At 36.2% G+C, this 20,510-nt stretch overlaps 2 protein-coding genes across 6 annotated transcripts in view; one reads left to right on the top strand and one right to left on the bottom strand.

Annotated features, from left to right (window-relative positions):
* Positions 1-351: 351 nt before the first annotated feature.
* Positions 352-20,382, top strand: tysnd1 (trypsin like peroxisomal matrix peptidase 1). Of its 5 annotated transcripts, none has more exons than XR_015505217.1 (6): positions 352-1,661; positions 2,679-2,809; positions 3,593-3,778; positions 6,249-6,415; positions 17,058-17,208; positions 17,334-17,929. XR_015505217.1 is itself a non-coding variant. In XM_087278084.1 (5 exons), exons 1-5 carry the CDS (start codon positions 616-618, stop codon positions 19,922-19,924), a joined length of 1,698 nt encoding a protein of 565 aa, XP_087134210.1. In that variant the 5' UTR covers positions 352-615; the 3' UTR covers positions 19,925-20,382. The 5 variants fall into 5 exon arrangements, 3 of the variants coding, with proteins under 3 accessions (XP_087134210.1, XP_087134211.1, NP_001122182.1); XR_015505219.1 differs by having other exon boundaries at positions 17,330-17,924; XM_087278084.1 differs by lacking the exons at positions 17,058-17,208; positions 17,334-17,929 and adding an exon at positions 19,757-20,382.
* spock2 (SPARC (osteonectin), cwcv and kazal like domains proteoglycan 2) overlaps positions 8,810-20,510 on the bottom strand; it is a 78,553-nt gene continuing 66,852 nt past the window's right edge. Inside the window, exons 8-10 of the mRNA XM_087279499.1 lie at positions 17,367-17,429; positions 13,954-14,091; positions 8,810-11,172 (exon numbers count right to left, since the gene is read on the bottom strand). Of these exons, the coding sequence (XP_087135625.1) occupies positions 11,027-11,172; positions 13,954-14,091; positions 17,367-17,429 (347 nt within the window). The 3' untranslated portion in view covers positions 8,810-11,026. The remainder of the gene's footprint in view (positions 11,173-13,953; positions 14,092-17,366; positions 17,430-20,510) is intronic.

The raw sequence follows: 20,510 nt of genomic DNA, 5'->3' as shown, positions 1-20,510 counted from the left end.
CCGTACACAGCGCTAAAGTCCCCATCTTCAGATTTACTTATGACTTTTGTCCTAGGAGCACTGTACAAATGAGGCGGCGCATGTGATATCGAGTGTATACATCTATGTTAGTCATTAATGTTATACGAATCAACAAGCTCTATAAAACGAGTCGTTGTATTACTCCAACTTCAGAGTAAACACAAAATGTAAACAGATAGAAAGAAACTGCATGTAATGGACTGCAATCAATCAAAAATACTTCAGACAACTGTTGATGTGCCAATATTTACACAGCTATCTATTTTATTAGGTCTCTCTGACAGCTGTCAACCAGATACTTGTAAAGACCAATAGGAGGGCGCACACGTCATCACGTGATCTTATTCACGCCAATGGAGTTACACCAGGAAGCGCTGCAGATGGAGAACTCGCGCACGCTTTTAAATCAGCGATAAGTTCATATAACGTTAATAAATTTTACTGCTGCTAAGAATTAAAGGAAGAATACGATATTTTTTGCAACTCTAAGTAGTTAATACCGACAAACTCTATACGTTAGCATGTTTTTATTTATTTGAGATTTGTGTATTGAACTAAATTGTTTATTGTGGCAGTTTATCCGGTTAATTGAAAATGAATACAGCAGAAGAAGCATGTTGTGTTGTCACAGTCTCCGAACAGCTCTTCACACCAGGATCTGAAAATAAAGCTACGAGCTGCAGTGGAGTTTTTCTACATTTCCAGTCAGGGATTGTTGTCTGTAGTGGCATTGTGTTTTCACGCTTTATAAACGACACACTGCCCATAAAGAAAGACACAAAGATATTGTACTCCGAAAGTTTCAAGAAGAAAACAAAAGTGTTTGTAGATTACACTCACTTTTGCGCAAACCCGACGGACAGACGCAAAACGAGCCGTCGAGAAGCTCATCTGGTAATGTTGATCAACTGCCTGGAGTTTCAAGATGCTTTTCACAAAATCTTCAAGGGGCCAGAAAACTGGGACTTTTACAGTGGTGGTTTGGATACAGAAGTACTAGAAGACTCGAGGTTTTTAACTTGGTTTGCACTTTTAAAGGTGCCAACTTCTCCCAATTGCCCCTGTAAAGAGACAATTCCATGGATGAAGAGTGGCAGTCTCAAAAAAGGATGCCATGTCATCGCATGCGGCTCTCCGTTTGGTGGTCTCTGTCCTGACCTCTTCATGAACACGATTAGCAAAGGTATAGTAAGTAATCTGGCAGGAGATGAGAATGCATTGATCTTGACTGATGCCCGCTGCTTGCCTGGCACTGAAGGAGGCGGTGTGTTTATTAGTAAAGGTGGCACCTCTTACCTTGTGGGTTTGATCGCTTCACCGTTGTGCTGGAAGTCTGAGGAGTGGATTGGACTGACTCTTGTGTGTTCTGTTCATCTTATTCTGAAAAACATGCTTCAGACTGAAGGCTCAATCAAGGAGACACTGACTGGTGTTTCCTCACAGTTGGTCAATGGCTCTCTTCAAGCTCCATTAACTGCAAACCGAGGGTCAGGGCTGGAGCTTTACCCTGGAGTTGTGCTTGTCGAGACTGGTTGGCTGTGGGGTTCTGGCGTGCTGCTAAACCAAAATCTGGTTCTGACATGCAGGCACGTGGTGGATGAGAAGTCTGAGCTTACAGTCAAAGTTAACAGTGGAGGAAGGTACTTGCATAACTAACAAAAGATAGTTCACCCTTAAAAAGTTAAATTAAAAATTTACTCACCCTTAATTGCTTCCAAACCTTTATGGGTATCTTTGTTCTGTTAAACACATAAATATTTTATATAATGTTGGACGTATGTGGCAATTATCTATGTTTCCATCCAAAGATGTGAATTAGAATTATGCACAAAACTGGATTATTGCACAAAACATTTGTGTATAATGCACCATTTCCATCCAGTGACTCAAAGAGAACAAAATAGTCTCATCCTGATAAACTATATATAAAATATCAGTTCCAAATATTAAAAAGAAAAAATAGAATTTGCTGAGGTAGGAGAAGCCACTGAGGGTCTTTTCCTTATAATTTACTTGCGCCTCAGAAGATGAAACTCAGTGAACGCGCAATGGCAAGATCACCATTTGGGAGCGCAGACAATCAAGGCTTTTAGAATGACCAAAATAACATGTCAGATGTTTAACAATGTGGTCAGTCCACTCGTTGGTCCATTAATTTTGTCCCATTGCCACCATTTTTTGTTTATCACATGACCTGTTTAAACAAAAGCACTTTTTTTTTTTGACGCACATGCTGGAATTTATTCTGTGAATGTGTTTCCATCGTAGTTAAATGTGCATGTTTACTTATCAGATAAAAGTTTATCCTTCTCAGATGTGCTCATAAATTATCCGCATCTTGCTGTTTCCATAAAGCAGTTTTTATGCAATATTGTAAAATGCATTTAAAAATAGGTTGGTATATGGAATAATATAGCTGACACCTACAGTATAGCCACCTATACTAAAATCCAACAATCTCCAAAATGTCTTAATTTTTCTTCAATAGCAGAGCTAAACTCAAAACAGGTTTGCATCAAATGAAGGTTGAGTAAATAATTACAAAGTTTTCATTTTTGGTGATTTGTTCCTATAATTTGGGTTCTAAAGAAATTGAATTTTGTGCTATATTAATTTAAGATTTTATATGTTGTAATATCTACACTTTTCCTCATCAGATTTCACACAGTACGTGGTAAGGTGCTGTATTCATCAGTGGTATCATCTCCTTATGATATTGCTATAGTGGAGCTTCAGGAGGCACTCACAGATAAAAGAACACCACGGTTTACCAAACACTTTCACACAGGTAATGTGCTGCAAATCTGCTTTATTAAAACTCAAATTTGATGTTTTTTTCTGTCGTATGATTTTTTTAGATGCTTTGATTAAAAAGACTTAAAAGTCTAAATTATGAAATACTGCATAATAATTATGCAATTGAAGGTACAAGTGATGACATATTAAGTTACTTATGAAGTAAAATGTTGAAGAGTTGAAATTATGATAAAAATTGCATGATTAAAAATTATGACATGCTGTCAATTATGAGGTAAAATGTCAATTATCACAAACACAAAACTATGGCAGGGGATGTTATGAGCTAAATAAAATCTAAATTACTACATATAAATGTATTATGAGGTAAAATTTAAATCAAAGTTAATACAAAAACAATGTAGATCATAAAGCCTTAATTATGAGTTTAAAAATGTTATAATTGACAAAAAAGGACCAGTACGAGACTTGTCAGTGTCACATTAATAACTTGGTATTAATCTAAGTGTATCTTATTATTTTTTATAATCATTAGGATTTGACTTTAACTGGGTATTTCATAATTTGACTGTATATCACAATATGGCTTCATTTAATTGTATATGACACCTCATTTTTATCAAGTTGTATACTCATTTTCCTCTTAGAATTATGTGGCATATCATCATTTTAACTTTTTATTAAATCTTTTAATATGTCATAATTTCGCTTTGTCAATTTTGCCTTTTTTTTCTCTCATAATTTAGAATTTGTATTCAACAAAGTGTTTTTATCCCTGTGAAGCGGCTGACATATTGCTGTTGTGTTTGCTTAGGTGAGGATGTGGTTGTTGTGGGTTATGGAGCTTTAGGGAGCCGCTGCGGCCCATCACTGACCTCAGGTATCTTATCCAGAGTCATTACCCATCAGTCTCAGCCTGTGATGCTGCAGACCACATGTGCAGTGCAGTCAGGAGCCAGCGGAGGTGCTGTGATTCGTTCTGACACCGGGGAATTACTAGGTAATCAGGGGTCTGATTTCTAAAATTTGCATAGAAAACTTCCTAAAAGTGAACAAACACTAGAATAAATTTAGGTGTATTTATTAATAATGAATTATGGCTCAGATAAGGCTCATATAATTATTTAAAGTAGTTCAATCAAGTCAATATTTAATTTAGATATGTTTACTTAGAATTTACTGCGTACAATCTCCTGTCAAGTTTGTTTTTTATAGATAAAAACATTGCGTGGGACTGGTGCACACACATTTCCACCCCGTAAACCATGTATAAAATACTACAAAAATATTACAGATACAGTTGAAGTCTGAATTATTAGCCCCATGTTTATTTTTTTATCCCAATTTCTGTTTAACACATTCCTAAACATAATAGTTTTAATAACTCATTTCTAATAACTGATTTATTTTATCTTTGTCATAATTACAGTACATAATATTTGACTAGATATTTTTCAAGACACTTCTGTACAGCTTAAAATGACATTTAAAGGCTTAACTAGGTTAACTAGGCAGGTTAGGGAAATTAGGCAAGTTATTGTATACAGATGGTTTGTACTGTAGACTATCGAAAAATATATAGATTAAAGGGACTAATAATTTTGTCCTTAAAATAGCTTTTAAAAAATTAAAAACTGCTTTTATTCTAGCCAAAATAAAACAAATAAGACTTTCTCCAACCCGCTCTCTCTGCTTTCCCTTCACTTTTGTCAGTGACAATGCTGCGCGCATCAGTTTTTTTACATTCGTCAGAAGTTAAGCCCCAAAGTGACACAGGTGATACAAAATTAAACTTCAGTAATGTTCATGTTGTGAAAAACTATCGAAATGTCCAGTTGTTTATATTAGACTTTTGTTTTCAATAGCGATTTTAAAACTTTTAATATAGGAAGTCAAATATTGATCAAATATTGATCAGAAATTGAGTGTACATAGTTTAACGTTAGGAAATGCAGTCTTGAATTTACAAACAGTCGGCAAGTACCAGAGAATAGATGTAACGCATTAATATAATGTAGTTTTCAGTCACGCTCATGTAAAAGAAATATTCAACTCATTTAGTTTTGACTATTCATTTTTGTTTTCAGTAGAGACATAAAACACATGATTTATTTACAACACATTTTTAAACATAATAGTTTAACTAATTTCTAACTACTTATTTGTCTTTCCCATGATGACAGTGCATAATATTTTACAAGTTATTCTGCACGATAGCTGTTAATTTAGATTAGTGTCATTTAAAGACTTAACTAGGTTATGTTAATTAGGAAAGAATAATGAGTCTTTATTGTATAACTGGTTTGTTGTGTAGACAATCACAAATATTTATATATTTCCTAAAGGGGGTAATAATACCGACCTTAAAACTGTTTTTTTTTTTATTATTAAAAGCTGCTTTTATTCAAGACAAAACTGTAAGAAATAAGATTTATTATGACCTCAGAATAATATTTTTTGTTTTATAGGAAATACTGTGAAAATGTTCTTGGTTTGTTAAAGATCACTTGAGAAACATTATTTTAAATGAATGTGAGGGCAAAATAAATTGACTTTAACTGTATCTGTTAAAGTTTACAGGTGCAAAAATGTGCCTTGATGTACTTGAATGTTAAAAATCCTACAATACAAAGTTACTTGCCAAATAAATTAACATGGAAGTTTATTTTAATTACGTTATTTAATTAGCTTGTTTATAAAGACTGCAGAGTGATGCGTCAAAAAAAGACTTTGAAAAGTTGTATAAGTAGTTTGTGATGTATGTTAAAGTGTGCCCCCTCAAAGCACAAGTGGTCCCTGCCTGGCCCCCATTTACTCTGGTGTAGAACCGCCACTGCTTCAAAGTGAAAAGTTGACTTTAGCTGAAGTAAATCCATTTTTAACTTGGAATTGTTAAGTTGATTTAATTTAAGTGTGCACATGAACACTTTAGAATAATTGATGTTGGTTATTGTATTTACTAACATTAACTAAGCACAAAAAATCTTAAAAAACATTTATTAATCATTCAGCAATAACAAATGCATTAATAAAATCCAAAGTTGTGCTTGTTTACATTAGTTAATGCACTGTGAGTAACATGAACGAACGCTATTTAACTTAACATTAACTCACAAAGATGAATAAATACCAAAATATATCTGTTACTAATAATTTATGTTAGGAAATACATAATCTACATTAACTAATGGATCATTATTTTAAAGTGTAACCATGAAATTAACTAATCATTTTAAAGCACCTAGTTTACTTGCTTTTCTAAAGTAAAGTGAACTAAACGCTTTTTACAGTGTAGTAGAGATTAAATATACAATAATTTCTCTAGCCAGAAGGCGGCGCCACATGACCATTAAATATTTTTCTTGAATCACAGCAAACCAGTCCTCCTGACAATATCTTGACTAAATCACGTGTTCATGAGCAGAATTATACTTAAATATGCTGTTTTATCTTATATATCCTATTATTAGGTATTGTGTCCAGCAACACTCGAGACTATGCAGCAAAAGTGACGTATCCACACCTGAACTTCAGCATCCCGGTGACTCTTCTGGAGCCTCTGCTCAGACGCTTTGCTCAAACTGGAGACGCTGCTGTGTTTAATGTCTTAGACAGTGCAGTGGAGGATGTGAGGAAGGTATGGAGACTACAAAATATTCAGAGCAAGCTTTAATCAGTCCCCAAAATATACTACTAATAAAATAAATATGCAGATGGTATAAACTGTGATGCTTAAGATAGAAAAAATGAATTAAAAAGCGATAGAATTATATTTAAACAAAGTTATGTGTATAAGTTTGATTAAAGCTCACAGAAAATCAGACTTCAATTCCTTTTGCTGCCTAAACTGAGCTTTTATTAGACACATGCAAGTGATCATAATGACTGGTCAGTGTAGGTTAAAAAATGCTGTTGACATTCTTCAGCCGTAAACAATTATGTATTATTTTATAAAACGATTTAGGATATAAATGTTTATAAATTCTTAAACAGTTTAACGAAATAAAAATATGTTTGTTCAAAATGATTTTAGTCTTATTTACTTACCGGTTTGGGCATAAAACCACTGGATTTCATCATGATATTGTGTTGTAATGCTGATTTCTGAGTTACAGCCATTCACTTTTCTACGGCTTAGTCCCTTATTTATCAGGGGTCGCCACAGCGGAATGAACTGCAACTATTTCAGCCTGATTTATGCATAGGATGCACTTCCATCTGCAACCCAGTACTGGGAAACACCAATACCATCTCGGACTCACACACATACACTACGGCCAATTCTGTTTACCCAGTTTACCTATACTGCATGTCTTTGGACTGTAGGGGAAACCAGAGCACCTGGGGGAAACCCATGTGAACAAGGGGAGAACATGCAAACTCCACACAGAAATGCCAACTGGCCCAGCTGGGACTCGCACCAGCGCTCATCTTGCTGTGAGGCCAAAGTGCTAACCACTGAGCCACTGTGGTTTGGTTTCTTTTACACACAGCTACACAAGACTTGATTCTCTCAGTGGCCTTAAGTAAATATTTTAAAACATGCTAGCATTATCAACATCTTGTCATAATTTTAACATTTAATGCTGCATTATGACAGCATGTCTTAGTCATTCTGTTATATGTCATTATTTTTATGTAGAAATTTTTATCTTTTGATCTTTTAGTTCACATTTTTGGTTCAATAATGTTTTCATTTTTATCTTAAAATCTAGGTTTTATCTTAATATCAGAATCTCAATTTACAGCATTATTAGCATGTTATTATTTATTAGAATACATTTTCTTCCCCAAACCAGTGCTAAAACCCCAAAAACCCTTTGAAATGCTTTTAAAAACTCATAAACATAATAGAGTGTTTTGAGAGTTTCACTGTGCAGAGTATTTTCTTCTTAACAATGTTAAATGCGTCTTTTATTCTCTCAGTGAGTACATTTACATGGACACTAATAATCCGATTTTAATACCGTTAAGTCAATACTCTAAGAGTCTCTACCGCGTAAACAGCGATTTTTGATTAATTCGATTAAGGTCATAATCGAACTAAACAGAAATGGAATTAAGACGTGGAGTATGTCGATTTTAGTTGCATTATTGAAGTGCAGTACAGACATGTAAACACCGCAATCTAACTATTTCCGTCATGTGAGATTTTCAACGCATGTTGCGACAGGACAGTCTATTCACACACGGCTGTTTGTACAGTGGCCATGAGAGATTAACGCGCTGCAATTTAAGAAAGCACATGCAATTACAAAAAACACCAGCAAATAAAGAAACGGCCTTCATCAATTTGACAGCACACGTGTTGCAAATTGGTCACAACACAAACTGAAGAAACACGTTGCAAATTGGTCACAACGCTTGCAAATATCCACGTAACGCAACGGAAATTATTTAAGGGGACCCAAAAACATGACAGACCCTGCTTATGTCATGTAATCAAAAAACTCACCTTTCAAACAGTCACGGCATAATAACACATCCATATTTTAGCAGGATCCGTCATGTATCTAGGTACCCTAGAAACATTTCCGTTGTGTTACATGCATATTTGCAAGTGTTGTGACCAATTTGCTGTTTTTTCAGTTATTTGTGAAATGACATAAAACTCTGGATGAAATGTGGATATTGCGGTGATGCAAATTAATTGATTTATGTGTCATAACATGTAAAACAAGATCATGAAAGGAATGCTCATTCAGCGAGCAACTCAAGCAAACGCCTTAATCATTTTATCGTCTTATCAGGATTACGGCAAATAATTTGATTACTGATGTCCACGTAAAAGTAGTCAGTGACATCTAGTTAACATTTAGTTCATAATCCTCCATCTTTGAACCCTTGAGTGACTTACATCTCTTTTTTTTGTTGGGTATTTTTGGTATAGTCATAATACATTGCACTTGTCCCAGAAGAAAAATGTTTAAAAGTGGGTTGAAAAGATTTGTTTTCTCATGTCTGCGCTATCACCCAAAAATTAGCATATCGCAGAGCCTTGGGAATAATTAGGAGAAGAAAAGAACATCACTTGGGGCCCAGTGCCTTTAATCATATTCAGGCAAGAAAGATGACACACTCGGACAAAGAAACATGCAACTAAATGCAAATATACTGCAACTCAGCGTAAATATGTGTGCTAATCCTTAAAATCCAAGTATTTACAATAATAATGGCATGTACAGTACAATACAATCATACACTAAGTCCAAGTGGTTTAACATCACTGTTAGCAGACTCCTGACATCAGGACATTGACTTTTAATGAGCAGGCCTTCTTTCCACTCCATCACACACACACACACCAGCAAGGTGCTATCGCCTATGATGCTGATATAGGAGATTCATCTCAATGACATTTGGAGGATATATATTCTTCTTCTGTACGTTGATGAATGTGTTTACGTCGAGATGTTATCATATCAAATGCGTTTTCTCGTACATATGTGGAGCTTAGAGGGTGAATTATCATAGCACATCGAGTTTGTAATTCATACATATTTTACAGTTTCAGCTTGCTGCTCTTATTCCACAGCATTTTACCCTCTAAAACCGATGCTTTAAATATCTTGTGCTGCAAAAGTCATGTATTCTACTTTTTTTTAAATCCTCGCAGCTCCAGATTTACACCTAGGAACATTACAGCCAACACATCTTTCACTGCAAATGATGGGAACATCTGATTAGAAGACATCTGCAAAGACAGATTGGTCCCTTTGGGTGCATGAGAGAGAATATGTCAGATTGCATTTTCGAAAGCTCATTCCTGCCTCTCCTGTTCATCCATACGCTGGCTTGTTATAATAGCCGCGTTGCATCAGAAGTACCGTATTACAGCCTGACCTAGTGGAGTATAAGCAAATTCTATTATGACAGACATATGAAACCAGAGCGCGCATATCTCAGGATTTATTACTGTCCATTTCAAAGAAAACAATGATTTGGACGGCGGGGTGAGGGAATAAGCTACTGCATCGAGACGTAATTTATATGAAAATATAATGCTTTGCCGTCTCTGGTTTCAGTGGATTATTACACAAAAGACGAGAAAAAATAGTGCCTTTAGGACATGGATCGTCTTGTAGAAGTGCATTGTGTGTTTCTGGCAAGTAGCCTAATATCGGTTGCGGTTTGTGAGTGTGGAGAAATATGTCTTCAGATACACAGATGAAGGTTTTATCGCAATACATTTACCTCTACGTCTGCTTCAATGTAGAACAAAACATATGCAGCTGAGACTTTAGCAAACATAATTAGCTTTTCAGCTAATTTAAGCAATCTTAGCTAGTTCTGTGGAGTTTTTGTCTCTTGTAGTGTAGTATTAGCTTTTTTGAGCCATGCCAATTTAGCTTGTTGTGTTTGTCTCTTTACAGCTCTAAGCTAACCAAGCTCTTAAAATTTATTGTGTCTTTTTGTCCGTTTTGTTGTATAGTATTGTTTTTTTTAGCTAAGCTAACTTGGCTAAGTTGTTTTTGTGTAGTTTATATCTTTTTTTGTAAAGGCTAGCAAATTCAGCTAAGCTAATTCAGCTAGTTTAAAGAATTTTTCTCTTGTAGCGTAGCATTAGCTAAGTTAAACAACTTTTAGCAAACTTAGCTAAGCTAACCAGGCTAGTTTTTGGAATTTGTGTCTCTTTGTCTCTCTTATAATCCGAGTTTGTATAAGCTTAACCATTTATAGGACACTTTTAAAACAATTTACATAAACTTTAACAGCAAAAACATTTAGCAGCAGTCTCATTGCTCATGGAAAGCAGTTGCTGATGGTCGACAAAATATCTAATGAAACAGGTTAGACCCTGAAGCCTGTCTACCTTTATATACATACTTTAAAAAGTTAGACTTAACAGGTATCATTTCCGAATGTATAGTGATGAGAGTATGTATTTATTAGACTTGCATAAGAAAGAACGCATCACATCACACCTATCAAGCGCCTAATTCTGAGCTTGTGTTTGCAGATGCTAGAGACTGATTCAAGAGAAAACTCTTGCACTTACAACAAAAATTATGATGTTTCACAAGTATTCATAAGCCCAATAATTGAAAACTCGTTCCCAAAACCGTTATCTCACTACAGCTAATACTAACTGAGCTGCCCTTCCCCCCTCCCTCCCCGAGTCAATGCTGTTTGGAGTGCAGTATAAAGATGACCGACCCTCCACCATTTAATGTCAGAAGATAGAGCTGCCTCTGTAGAAATGGGCCACAGAAAGCTACGTCGAACAAGGCGGGAATCGTGTTTCCTTCTACCAGATGTATCCACCATCATCTACCTCTCCCACCTCCCCTTCTTCCTCCTCGGCCTCTTCGCCGTTTTCCTCAGCCTCCTTCTCCTCCTCATCTTCCCATCCCAGGCCGCTGCCAAAATCTCCAGAGTATGTGACCACCTCATCTGGAAAATGAGAAGACACATGCACATTTTTATTTTGTAAATACATATATGTTCATTCATTTTGCTTCGGCTTAGTCTCTGAACCGCCAATATTCCGGCATAGATTTTACACAGTGGATGCTCTTCCAGCCACAACCCAGTACTGGAAAACACCCATTTACACACACTCATACACTACGGCCAATTTAGTTCCCACACAAACACAGGGAGAACATGCAAACTCCACAGAAATGCCAACTGGCCCAAACTGGGAATGGAACCAGCGACCTTCTTGTTGTGCAAACCCTTTATTACCACAATGTACCCATCTTCAGATGGCTACTTCCAGCAGAATAATGTGCCATGTAAAGCACAAATCATCTCTGACTGGTTTCTTGACATAATAATGAGTTCACTGTACTCAAATGGCCTCCACAGTCACTAGATCTCAGTCCAATAGAGCAATAGAGGCGACAGTGCTAACCACTTAGCCACTGTGCTGACAATACATATATGTTTTTATATTTTAGTAGTTTTTAAAAATGTTTTTGTAGTATTTCAGTCCTTTTTTTGTCTTAGAAGAATTGAATAAATACATATGACAAGTTTAATACGTGTAAGGTATATTAAATATTTATTTTAGGTTACTGATTTTGGATTAAATACGTCATCAATAAAACTAATTATATGTACGTGTGTGTGTGTGTGTGTGTGTGTGTGTGTGTGTGTGTATGTATGTTTATACAAATGTTCTGTGGTTCTTGAATCTGATTGGTTGATAGCTGTGCAATATTCTGCAATATCAAAACTCGAACAGCTTCTTCACTCTTGTGTATTACTCCGCCCACATAGAGTGACAGCAGATGAATAAGCTCACTAGTTTGACTAATATTGTGGCTGTTGGACAACATAACATACTTTTGAGGCTTTTTTTAAGGGAGAATGTAGTTGTTTAGGTTGCAACTATGTTCTACCACTAGATGGCGACACAGATCACATAAAAAGCCCTAGAGGAAAAAAGTCAGTATAATTTTTAGCTACACCTTCAAATCATTATTAAACTGGTAAGTGACTTTCTAAGTTGATCACTCTCTTTTGTATGTTGTAGTGCTGCATTTATACCATAGTAATCAGGTAGTGTTTTCTGGTAGTGTCTGCTTTGCTTTGGTTTTTTCAGAGTTAATTATTGTGACATCCTGATTACAGCAGAGAAATACTAGAAAATGTCTCTAGACTGATATCATTTCAAGCCGTTCAGCCTTATAATCTTAAAATGTGAGCAAAAATCACCTGTTTTGTCATCATTTTAGACATTACGCTAGAGAATCATTCAAATACTAGCTCTAAAGTGACATTTGTAAATTACCAATGGTTTCTGCTGTTCTGACGTCAGCAGGTGGAAAAAAGCAGTTCCTCATTCAAAAGGTTTTGAGACTCTCCATGTTTGATTTTCTTTTTTATATACACAATTATGCCATCGAACTGTTGTATAAATGCAATATCACATAAGTAGAAGTGCGGTATGTTGTCACTGGTGGGACACTGTGGCCTTGTGCTAATATACCAATATACAGCCATATTGCACTGGTACTTGTGTGATATTGCTCGTATGTATGTATGTATGTATATTGTTTTAGAAAAAAAATTTGTAAAATTATAAATAATTTATTGATCTGATAAATCTATATTTTGCTTATATTTTTTCATTTGACATTTTAGCCATAATTCTACATGACTTTCCCACAAACACATGTACTGTATACACGCACAGTTTTATATATATATATATATATATATATATATATATATATATATATATATATATATATATATATATGAATGTGTCTGTAAAAAAAATGCATAAAGCAAATATGTCTACAGTACACCATATTGCAAAGAAAGCTTACCAATTTCCGCTCGACAAAAGCTGAACAATACACGTCTGGCACAAGGACAATAAACAAACAGAAGGCGTGACTTTGACGTTGGTCTTTTTAATCGCTATTTTATGTCCAGTCGGGGGATTTGTTCTTATCACCTGCAGCTCTGTCGCAGCCAGTAGTAATTAATCTTACAGACCTTTATTTCTGCAAGACAACTGCTCTTTTGGAATGGAAATGAACCTGGCCTAATGAATGTAGCACTTGGTCTTCTGTCAGACGGGTGACTGATGATTCTGTGGATCTAAGCCCTGAGCCCTGTAGCTACAGAAGGAGCATTGTCCTCCATGTGTGTGTGTGCGTTTGTGCATGTGCCATAAGGATAGTAAAACCCGAGATTTTTGACATTGTACAAGAGAAAAATTGTTAAAAACTCTATAGGATGTTTATCGAAAGATGTAGGGGTAGGTTTAGGGGTAAGGTTGGGTTCACCGAAGAAATTATAGATTGGTCAGTATAAGTCTGTGAAATTCACAGAAACCCAATGCGTGTGTGTTTGTTTATGAGGACACACATTTGTATAATGACATCTGTATGACCTATAGGTTTCACAATGTTTACAGTAGGTGATTAACGAGGACATGCCTTGTGTCCTCGAAATTTAAAACTGTTTAAAATCACATTTAATAGTTTTTCACATTACATTTCTCATTTCGCCACATATTTGCTAAGAGGTATGTCTTCAGGGGTAGGGTGAGGCCATATAATAGGTGTTTTTTTATAGTATAAAATTTATTACACCTATGGAGAGTCCTCATAAATCACAAATGCCAACCTACGTCTGTGTATGTGTGTTTGTCTTTGTGTGTGTTAGTGTGTATTCGGGCATATGTGTGTGTGTGTGAGTTGAGCTCGTGCTCACCACAGTCGGGGTTGCCATGGATTCTGGAGCCCATTAGCTCTCCTCCATGCTGGTCCACACACCAACACTCCCCTCTGCTCTTGTCACACTGCAGTCTCCTGTAAAAGCCGTCCTCATCACAGCTGGGAATGTATGTATCTGAGCCCAAAATAAGGAGAGGAAACACACAGACATGCGCATTTTGAGAAGCCACAGTGTGCGTGTGTGTGTGTTTTGCATGCATTTTCATATCCTGAATGTTGCATCAAGGGTGACATTGCACACTAGTTAGCATATTGCTGTAAATCATGTGACATTGGAGCGACGCTGCTCATTGTAATGCATAAAATGTAACCTTGGCGAGGGTTGAGGGCTGGGTTTCTGTCTGCAGTGTCTCGAATCATGATGTGCGATAAAAACCAACTGTGCAGAGTAATAAATATATACTATATGTCCGCATAATCATCATGATCTATTGTGCTGTGAAAAGCTGGATTTAACCCTGTGATGGACTCGCGCATTCAATCTTTAGCAGGCAGTTTCAACAATTCAGGGTGTGATGGTGCATCTTAACAGACACGGGTGATTCTTTTGACCCATAATTCAGTTGGACTGTATTTATGTTTTGGTATTTTTTAATTTATTTATGAGAACATAAATTAAGTAAGGCTGGTGAAGGTGACAGTGTACTGCAGAACTTGAATAAGGATTGCATATAAACAAAACTATACACACACTCACCGGCCATTTTAATAGGTAAACCCGTCCAACTGCTTGTTAATGCAAATTACTAATCAGCCAATCACATGGCAGCATGTGGACTGGTCCGAGTATTTCAAAAACTGCAGGCACAGTTTAGTACCAATTGATCATCATGTCAACGCCACAGCCTACCTGAGTATTGTTGATGACCTTGGCTAGCACTTTATGACCATAGTGTATCCATCTCCTGAAGGCTACATCCAGCAGAATAACGCGCCATGTCATAAAGCGTGAATCATCTCAGACCTTTTTCTTGAACATGTCAATGAGTTCAAATTACTCAAATGGCCTCCACAGACACCAGATCTCAATCCAATAGAGCACCTTTGATATGTGGTGGAATGGGAGATTTGCATCATGGATGTGCAGCTGACAAATCTGCAGCGTCAACTGCCTGATGCTACCATGTCAATATGGACCGAAATCTTTGAGTAATATTTCCAGTGCCTTGTTGAATCAATGCCACAAAGGATTAAGGCAGTGCTGAAGGCATAAGGGGGCCTAACCCGGTATCAGTAAGGTGTACCTAATGTGTGTATAAACACTGTTTCTCCAAAAAAAATAAAAATAAAAGTAATAATATCACACAAAAATAAGACTGCTTATCATACTACAGGAATAAGAATAAATACATTACGAACAGGAATAACCCTTTTATTTCCTTTTCTTGGCAATGACTGGTGATGACGTAATGATGACATATTTATTTTTAGCTGCATAAAGCTTAAATAAAAAGGGTGTTTTGGAATGAAGATAAGAGTTTCATCAAAGGTTTACTAGAAATGAAAGGCTACATTGCTTCGCATTTTCCTTCGTGAATTTTCGACTAAAAACTGGACAAAAGTTAGGTTGGATTACTTGTGGCCGAAAAATTAATCGCACTGGATCAGTGTCATATGGTGGGGAGTGGTAGTCCACGCACTGCCCAAACTGTTGAAAATATCACCACTGTCGATGACATCATACTGAGCCGTTGACATATAAATCAGGTAAGGTGGAAAACGTATACATATCATATAATTTCATGTATTTGCCATAAAGTTACAAAATACAATAAAACTTGGAGGTATTTTGACGAAATTCTGGCAATTCATTTTGCTTGTGTTTTTTTTAGGTACACCTAACTGCATGATCAGCAACAAAACTCGGGTAGGCTTTGGCGTTGACAATTCTCAATTGGTACTACTGGGCCAAAAGGGTGCCAAGAAATGATAACATCACCACTACCAGCCTGAACCGTTGATACAAGGCAGGATGATTCCATGCTTTCATGTTGTTTTTGACAAATTCTGACCCTACCATTCAAATGTCACAGCAGAAATCGAGACTCATCAGACCAGGCAACGTTCTTGAGTTGCTGCCAGTTGATTAAAAATTTGCGTTTACGAGCAGTTGGACAGGTGTACATAATAAAGTGGCCAGTGAGCAGGAGCAGACTGGCCATTGGGAGCAGCTGGATATTTCCCGGTGGCCTGACAGTCGACAAAGATAAGACCATTTGAAAATTCGTAGTTTCTCTGGATTTATTAGTTTAATTAAGCATGGGTTTGAGAAAAACAGTCTGATTGCATTTTTTCAAAATTAAAACTAAAAAATCTATTTCCCTCTTTTCCAGAAAAAAAGTTACAATTGATCAGAATTTTAATGGATTCATTTGCTGTGACTGAAAATCATTTAACTTTATTCAACCAAATATTGTTACAAAAAAAAAAACAATTGACATTTTAATCAACATTTACAGTAACTATAAACCATGAATTCACAAAAAGGGAAAATTTTCAAGTGATTTTTTTAGTGTACAAAATAAACTTTTATTTCTTCGTGATTTAACAATTAATGCATTAAACATTTTAACAGTTTGTAGTTTTAGAATTTCTTATACCCAGAATTCCTTTCCATCTTTATGTGTAATCATATGTTTTCTAATTAAGAAAACCCATTCAACCCATTATATTACATATTGAAACTGATATAAAAAAAATGTCTAAACAAAGCAGCTGTTAAAGTTTTTTCTTTCTGTTGTGGCGTATTTCAAAGTGAAACAGTTGAAAACATTGAGTTCTGGACTCAATTTTGTCTATTTGCATTTGAATTGCTCATGGTGGTCGATCTAATATGACTGACTGGTTGTCTTGCCCTCATGAAAAATCGTAATTATCTTAAAGATTATAAAGCCACATTAATTTTTCAGCAAATTATGAAAATTTATAAAACAATTGTGCAACAATTTTCCACAAACTGTCCCTTTTGTTCTCATGGTGTCATTTAAAATAAATCAAATCTACCTCCAAGATAATAATGTGTCAGTCTTTTAAAACTGATGGATTTCTTCTGTTGAGTATTGTATTGCTGATTCTTGGCAGGCATTGAGGGACGTTTGTACATTGGCTGCGTCTGATTGGCTGTAGCATCTGCAGCACGTCCTTGGAGAGTCTTGAAATGACTGCAGCCAAACATGCAGCACTACAACGGCGCTATAATCCACACACCTGATCACAGCTAATTCCACCTACAGTAAATCAAACTCCATTACTACCAGTGTCTTTCAGAGTCTGCACCTTTTCTCTTGTGTTCTTTTATCGTGTACGTTCTATATAACTCTCCCTTTGTTCCACCTTTATTTGTGCTTCCCGAGACAGAACAGCAGGTCTCGGCAGAGTGTTCATTCTTACCCGACTTCTTCTTGGCTCCTTCTTGCAGTTGGATTCGCTCGAGCTCAGCCAGGCAGGGAGGCTCTGTGGAAGAAAAAAAAACAATCAGTGCCTTTAGGGAAGAGTCGGCGCTAATCTCCTCAAGACAAACGCTTCACACGAGCTCCCCTACCAACTCCCAGATGAGGCAGCATTACAAATCACACTATCACACCCAAACACACAAGTGGCAACACAGAGAGTTCAAATCTCCATTTTTGTGGCAAAAGAACTGATAAAAGAAAGCAGAAATTAAATTTTGAGTTGTTTTTAACAAAGGGAACACCTGTTGGAAATGATTTCTACGTAAGACATGAGGTGAAGTGTGCAATAAATTAAAAGTAGGTTTCAGTCATAATTTAACCTCAGCCTCACATCATTTAAAACCAACACAACATTTTCTGTGGAACAACAAATAAGTTATTTAGAATAATGTTCAAGCTGCACTTTCACATTTAGTGAAATGAAATAATGAACACGGTTATCAATCTGTATGATATTGGTGAAGTGTACAACAAATTAAAAGTAGGCTTCTGTCATAATTTAACCTCAGCCTCACGTCATTTAAAACCAACACAACTTTATTTTCTGTGGGACAACAAATAAGTTATTTGGAATAATGTCCATGCTGCACTTTCACACTTAGTGAAATTAAAAAATGGACACAGGTATTAAGCTGTACGATATTGATAGAATATTTTTACACATTTTTCTGGGTTTGGTGTGTTGGTCTACTGTGATCTGTTGACACAAGTGGCTCAGAAAGAAGGTTAAGTGTAAACTGAGTATGTTAACTCTAAAATGAGGGAAACTCTGAGTTTTCCATATCAGAACAGAAGGTTTGTTAAATTCAAAGAGTGAGAAAAGTCAAGCCTATATCCAAAAGGGAGGTAACTCAGAGACAGTTACTGTGGTAACTTTCTCTGTGAACCTAACCTGGTCAGATTTTCTTTGATAAACCTACAAACTAAGCTTTCTTTTAGATTGCATGCTATGTTTAAAAGTTTCATTCATGTATGCTGCAAAGAAAAAAAATCCTACTTAGTGTTTATTGCATTTCAGATACAAATATAATATATATTTTCAAAGAAAACAATATAAAAAATGAAGACTTATTTCCTGGGCTCTTCTAAATTAGGTGCATTTTGCTTAAGTAAATTACCTGCCAATGTGGTAATAAGAATAATCAGTCCAGTAGTCAATCTGCTTTCACCAAGTAGGACATGTTCCTGAATTAACATCTATGTTGATCCTTAAACAACATTCCAATCAGCCAATCAGAATTGAGAGCTATGTTTACTTTTATGTTAAATTTAGGCTTATGGTTAGGTTTATGCACTTCTACATATAGATTCATATCCAGCTATTATTCCCCTCTGATTTTGGGAATAATTTACAGTTGTGGTTGGGTTTAGGGGTAGAGAATAGGTATGGATTACATTTATTAACAAAAATGGTGTTAAGGATCAACAGTAATATTAATCCAGGATTGCATTGTACTTGGCAAAATTATGGCAAGCTAATGCCAATCATTAAAACTTTTTAAAACTTAGTTAAAACCTAATAGCTCACTTAATTGAGCATTTAAGCTTTATAATATTAAGACAGTACAAATACTAAATTATTTAAAATGAATGTTTTATATGATTTAGACTATTGGTATATGAAGTTAATTTAGGAAATTAAATACTATTTTAAAACATGATTATTACTAAAAGAGGATGGCACGATGGCACAGTGGATAGCGCTGTCGCCTCACAGCAAGAAGGTCACCGGTTCAAGCCTCAGCTTGGCCACTTTCCCAGTGATGGGTTACAGTTGGAAGCTTGAGTAAAACATATGCTGGATAAGTTAGTGGTTCATTCCACTGTGGCCACCCCTGATTAAAAAAGGGGCTAAGCCGAAAAGAGAATAAATGAATGAATATTACTAAAAGTTTTGCACACCACTATAATTAAGTAAGGTTTAATTCAATGTGTGTGTCCAGAAAACTGAGACATTTTATGCTTGACAACCCTAGTGCCTATTCAAATCCATTGTATGCAATGTAGCTTGGTTATTCCTCGAAATACCTACTTTTAAAAACGTATTTATTTATTTAATACTTTTTCCAGATTCTAAAATGATATACGGGTGAGTAAACAATGACATAACATTTTCTCTAAAAATGAAATCAGTGCAATACATCCTGGAATATCCATCAATATTCCAGCGCTATCATATTTCACCACTGCATGTGAGGGCCGAGCCGGTCAAGTCTAAAAAAAATGCAGTGTGTTTGTGTCTGACTGCCCATCTGCTTTTAGTCCCAGAGAGTTTGAGGCCGAGCAGCCTGTCAACTACCAACACTGATGTTATTTTTCCCTTTGCAGTGGCCATTTCCTATTCACCCGGGGAAATACAAGGGGAAGACAAAGTGTGACAGGCCAAAAAGCAACTGTGGCCTACCCAGGAGAGATGAGAGTGCCCAGCCACATATCGTGAGCAGAATCGCTTCAAACAGAGTGTGTGTGTTTGTGCGAGTGTTTGTGTGTGTGTGAAGATTCTGCAAAGATACAGCTTTGTGGCCCTCCAGTGAGATGCATAGTGGAGCATATGTCTGTTTGTGTCAGGAAGCCTGCCATGCTCCATAGATCAAGTAAACACACACACACAAATACACACACTCAGAGGAATTCCTCAAACAAAAGAACACACTCACACACACACTGACGAGTCTCATTAATATGTAGAACATGTCTGCGATGAACACATGCACATGCAAACAGACCAACGCTGTTCCCTGCTGACACACACTCGCAGACACACACTGAGGCTACATTTACGCTGGTGCGTTTTTATTTTAATCCGGTGTTTTAAAATGAATATTTTCCTCACCCACGCTGGTGTTTCCACTATGTTTCAGAAAACATCTCATGATTAAAAACACATAGCAGAATCTGAAAGCAGCTCTATTATTCAATAAAACACAAAGCATATTGCAAGGTTTCCACTTTAAGACGTTTCCCTGACTCTTACTGAAAACTAAACTGAACTTAGCGATGTTTTATAAACAAACTTCTGGAGGAGCATGTGCAGATGATGTAATTAGATGCAATTCTAATACACCATTAACAATCATTCTAT

This window comes from Danio rerio, chromosome 13 (genome assembly GCF_052040795.2).
Source record: "Danio rerio strain M-AB ecotype USA chromosome 13, GRCz13ab, whole genome shotgun sequence".
NCBI lineage: Eukaryota > Metazoa > Chordata > Actinopteri > Cypriniformes > Danionidae > Danio > Danio rerio.
This window is presented reverse-complemented; position numbering and strand designations above follow the sequence as displayed.

Bases quoted from the DNA above. Each gene is read 5' to 3' on its own strand.
- tysnd1 (XM_087278084.1), top strand. From the start codon at position 616: ATGAATACAGCAGAAGAAGCATGTTGTGTTGTCACAGTCTCCGAACAG. The intron at 2,810-3,592 runs GTAATGTGCTGC...GTGTTTGCTTAG, and splicing joins TACCAAACACTTTCACACAG to GTGAGGATGTGGTTGTTGTG. The intron at 6,416-19,756 runs GTATGGAGACTA...TTCCCTTTGCAG, and splicing joins CAGTGGAGGATGTGAGGAAG to TGGCCATTTCCTATTCACCC.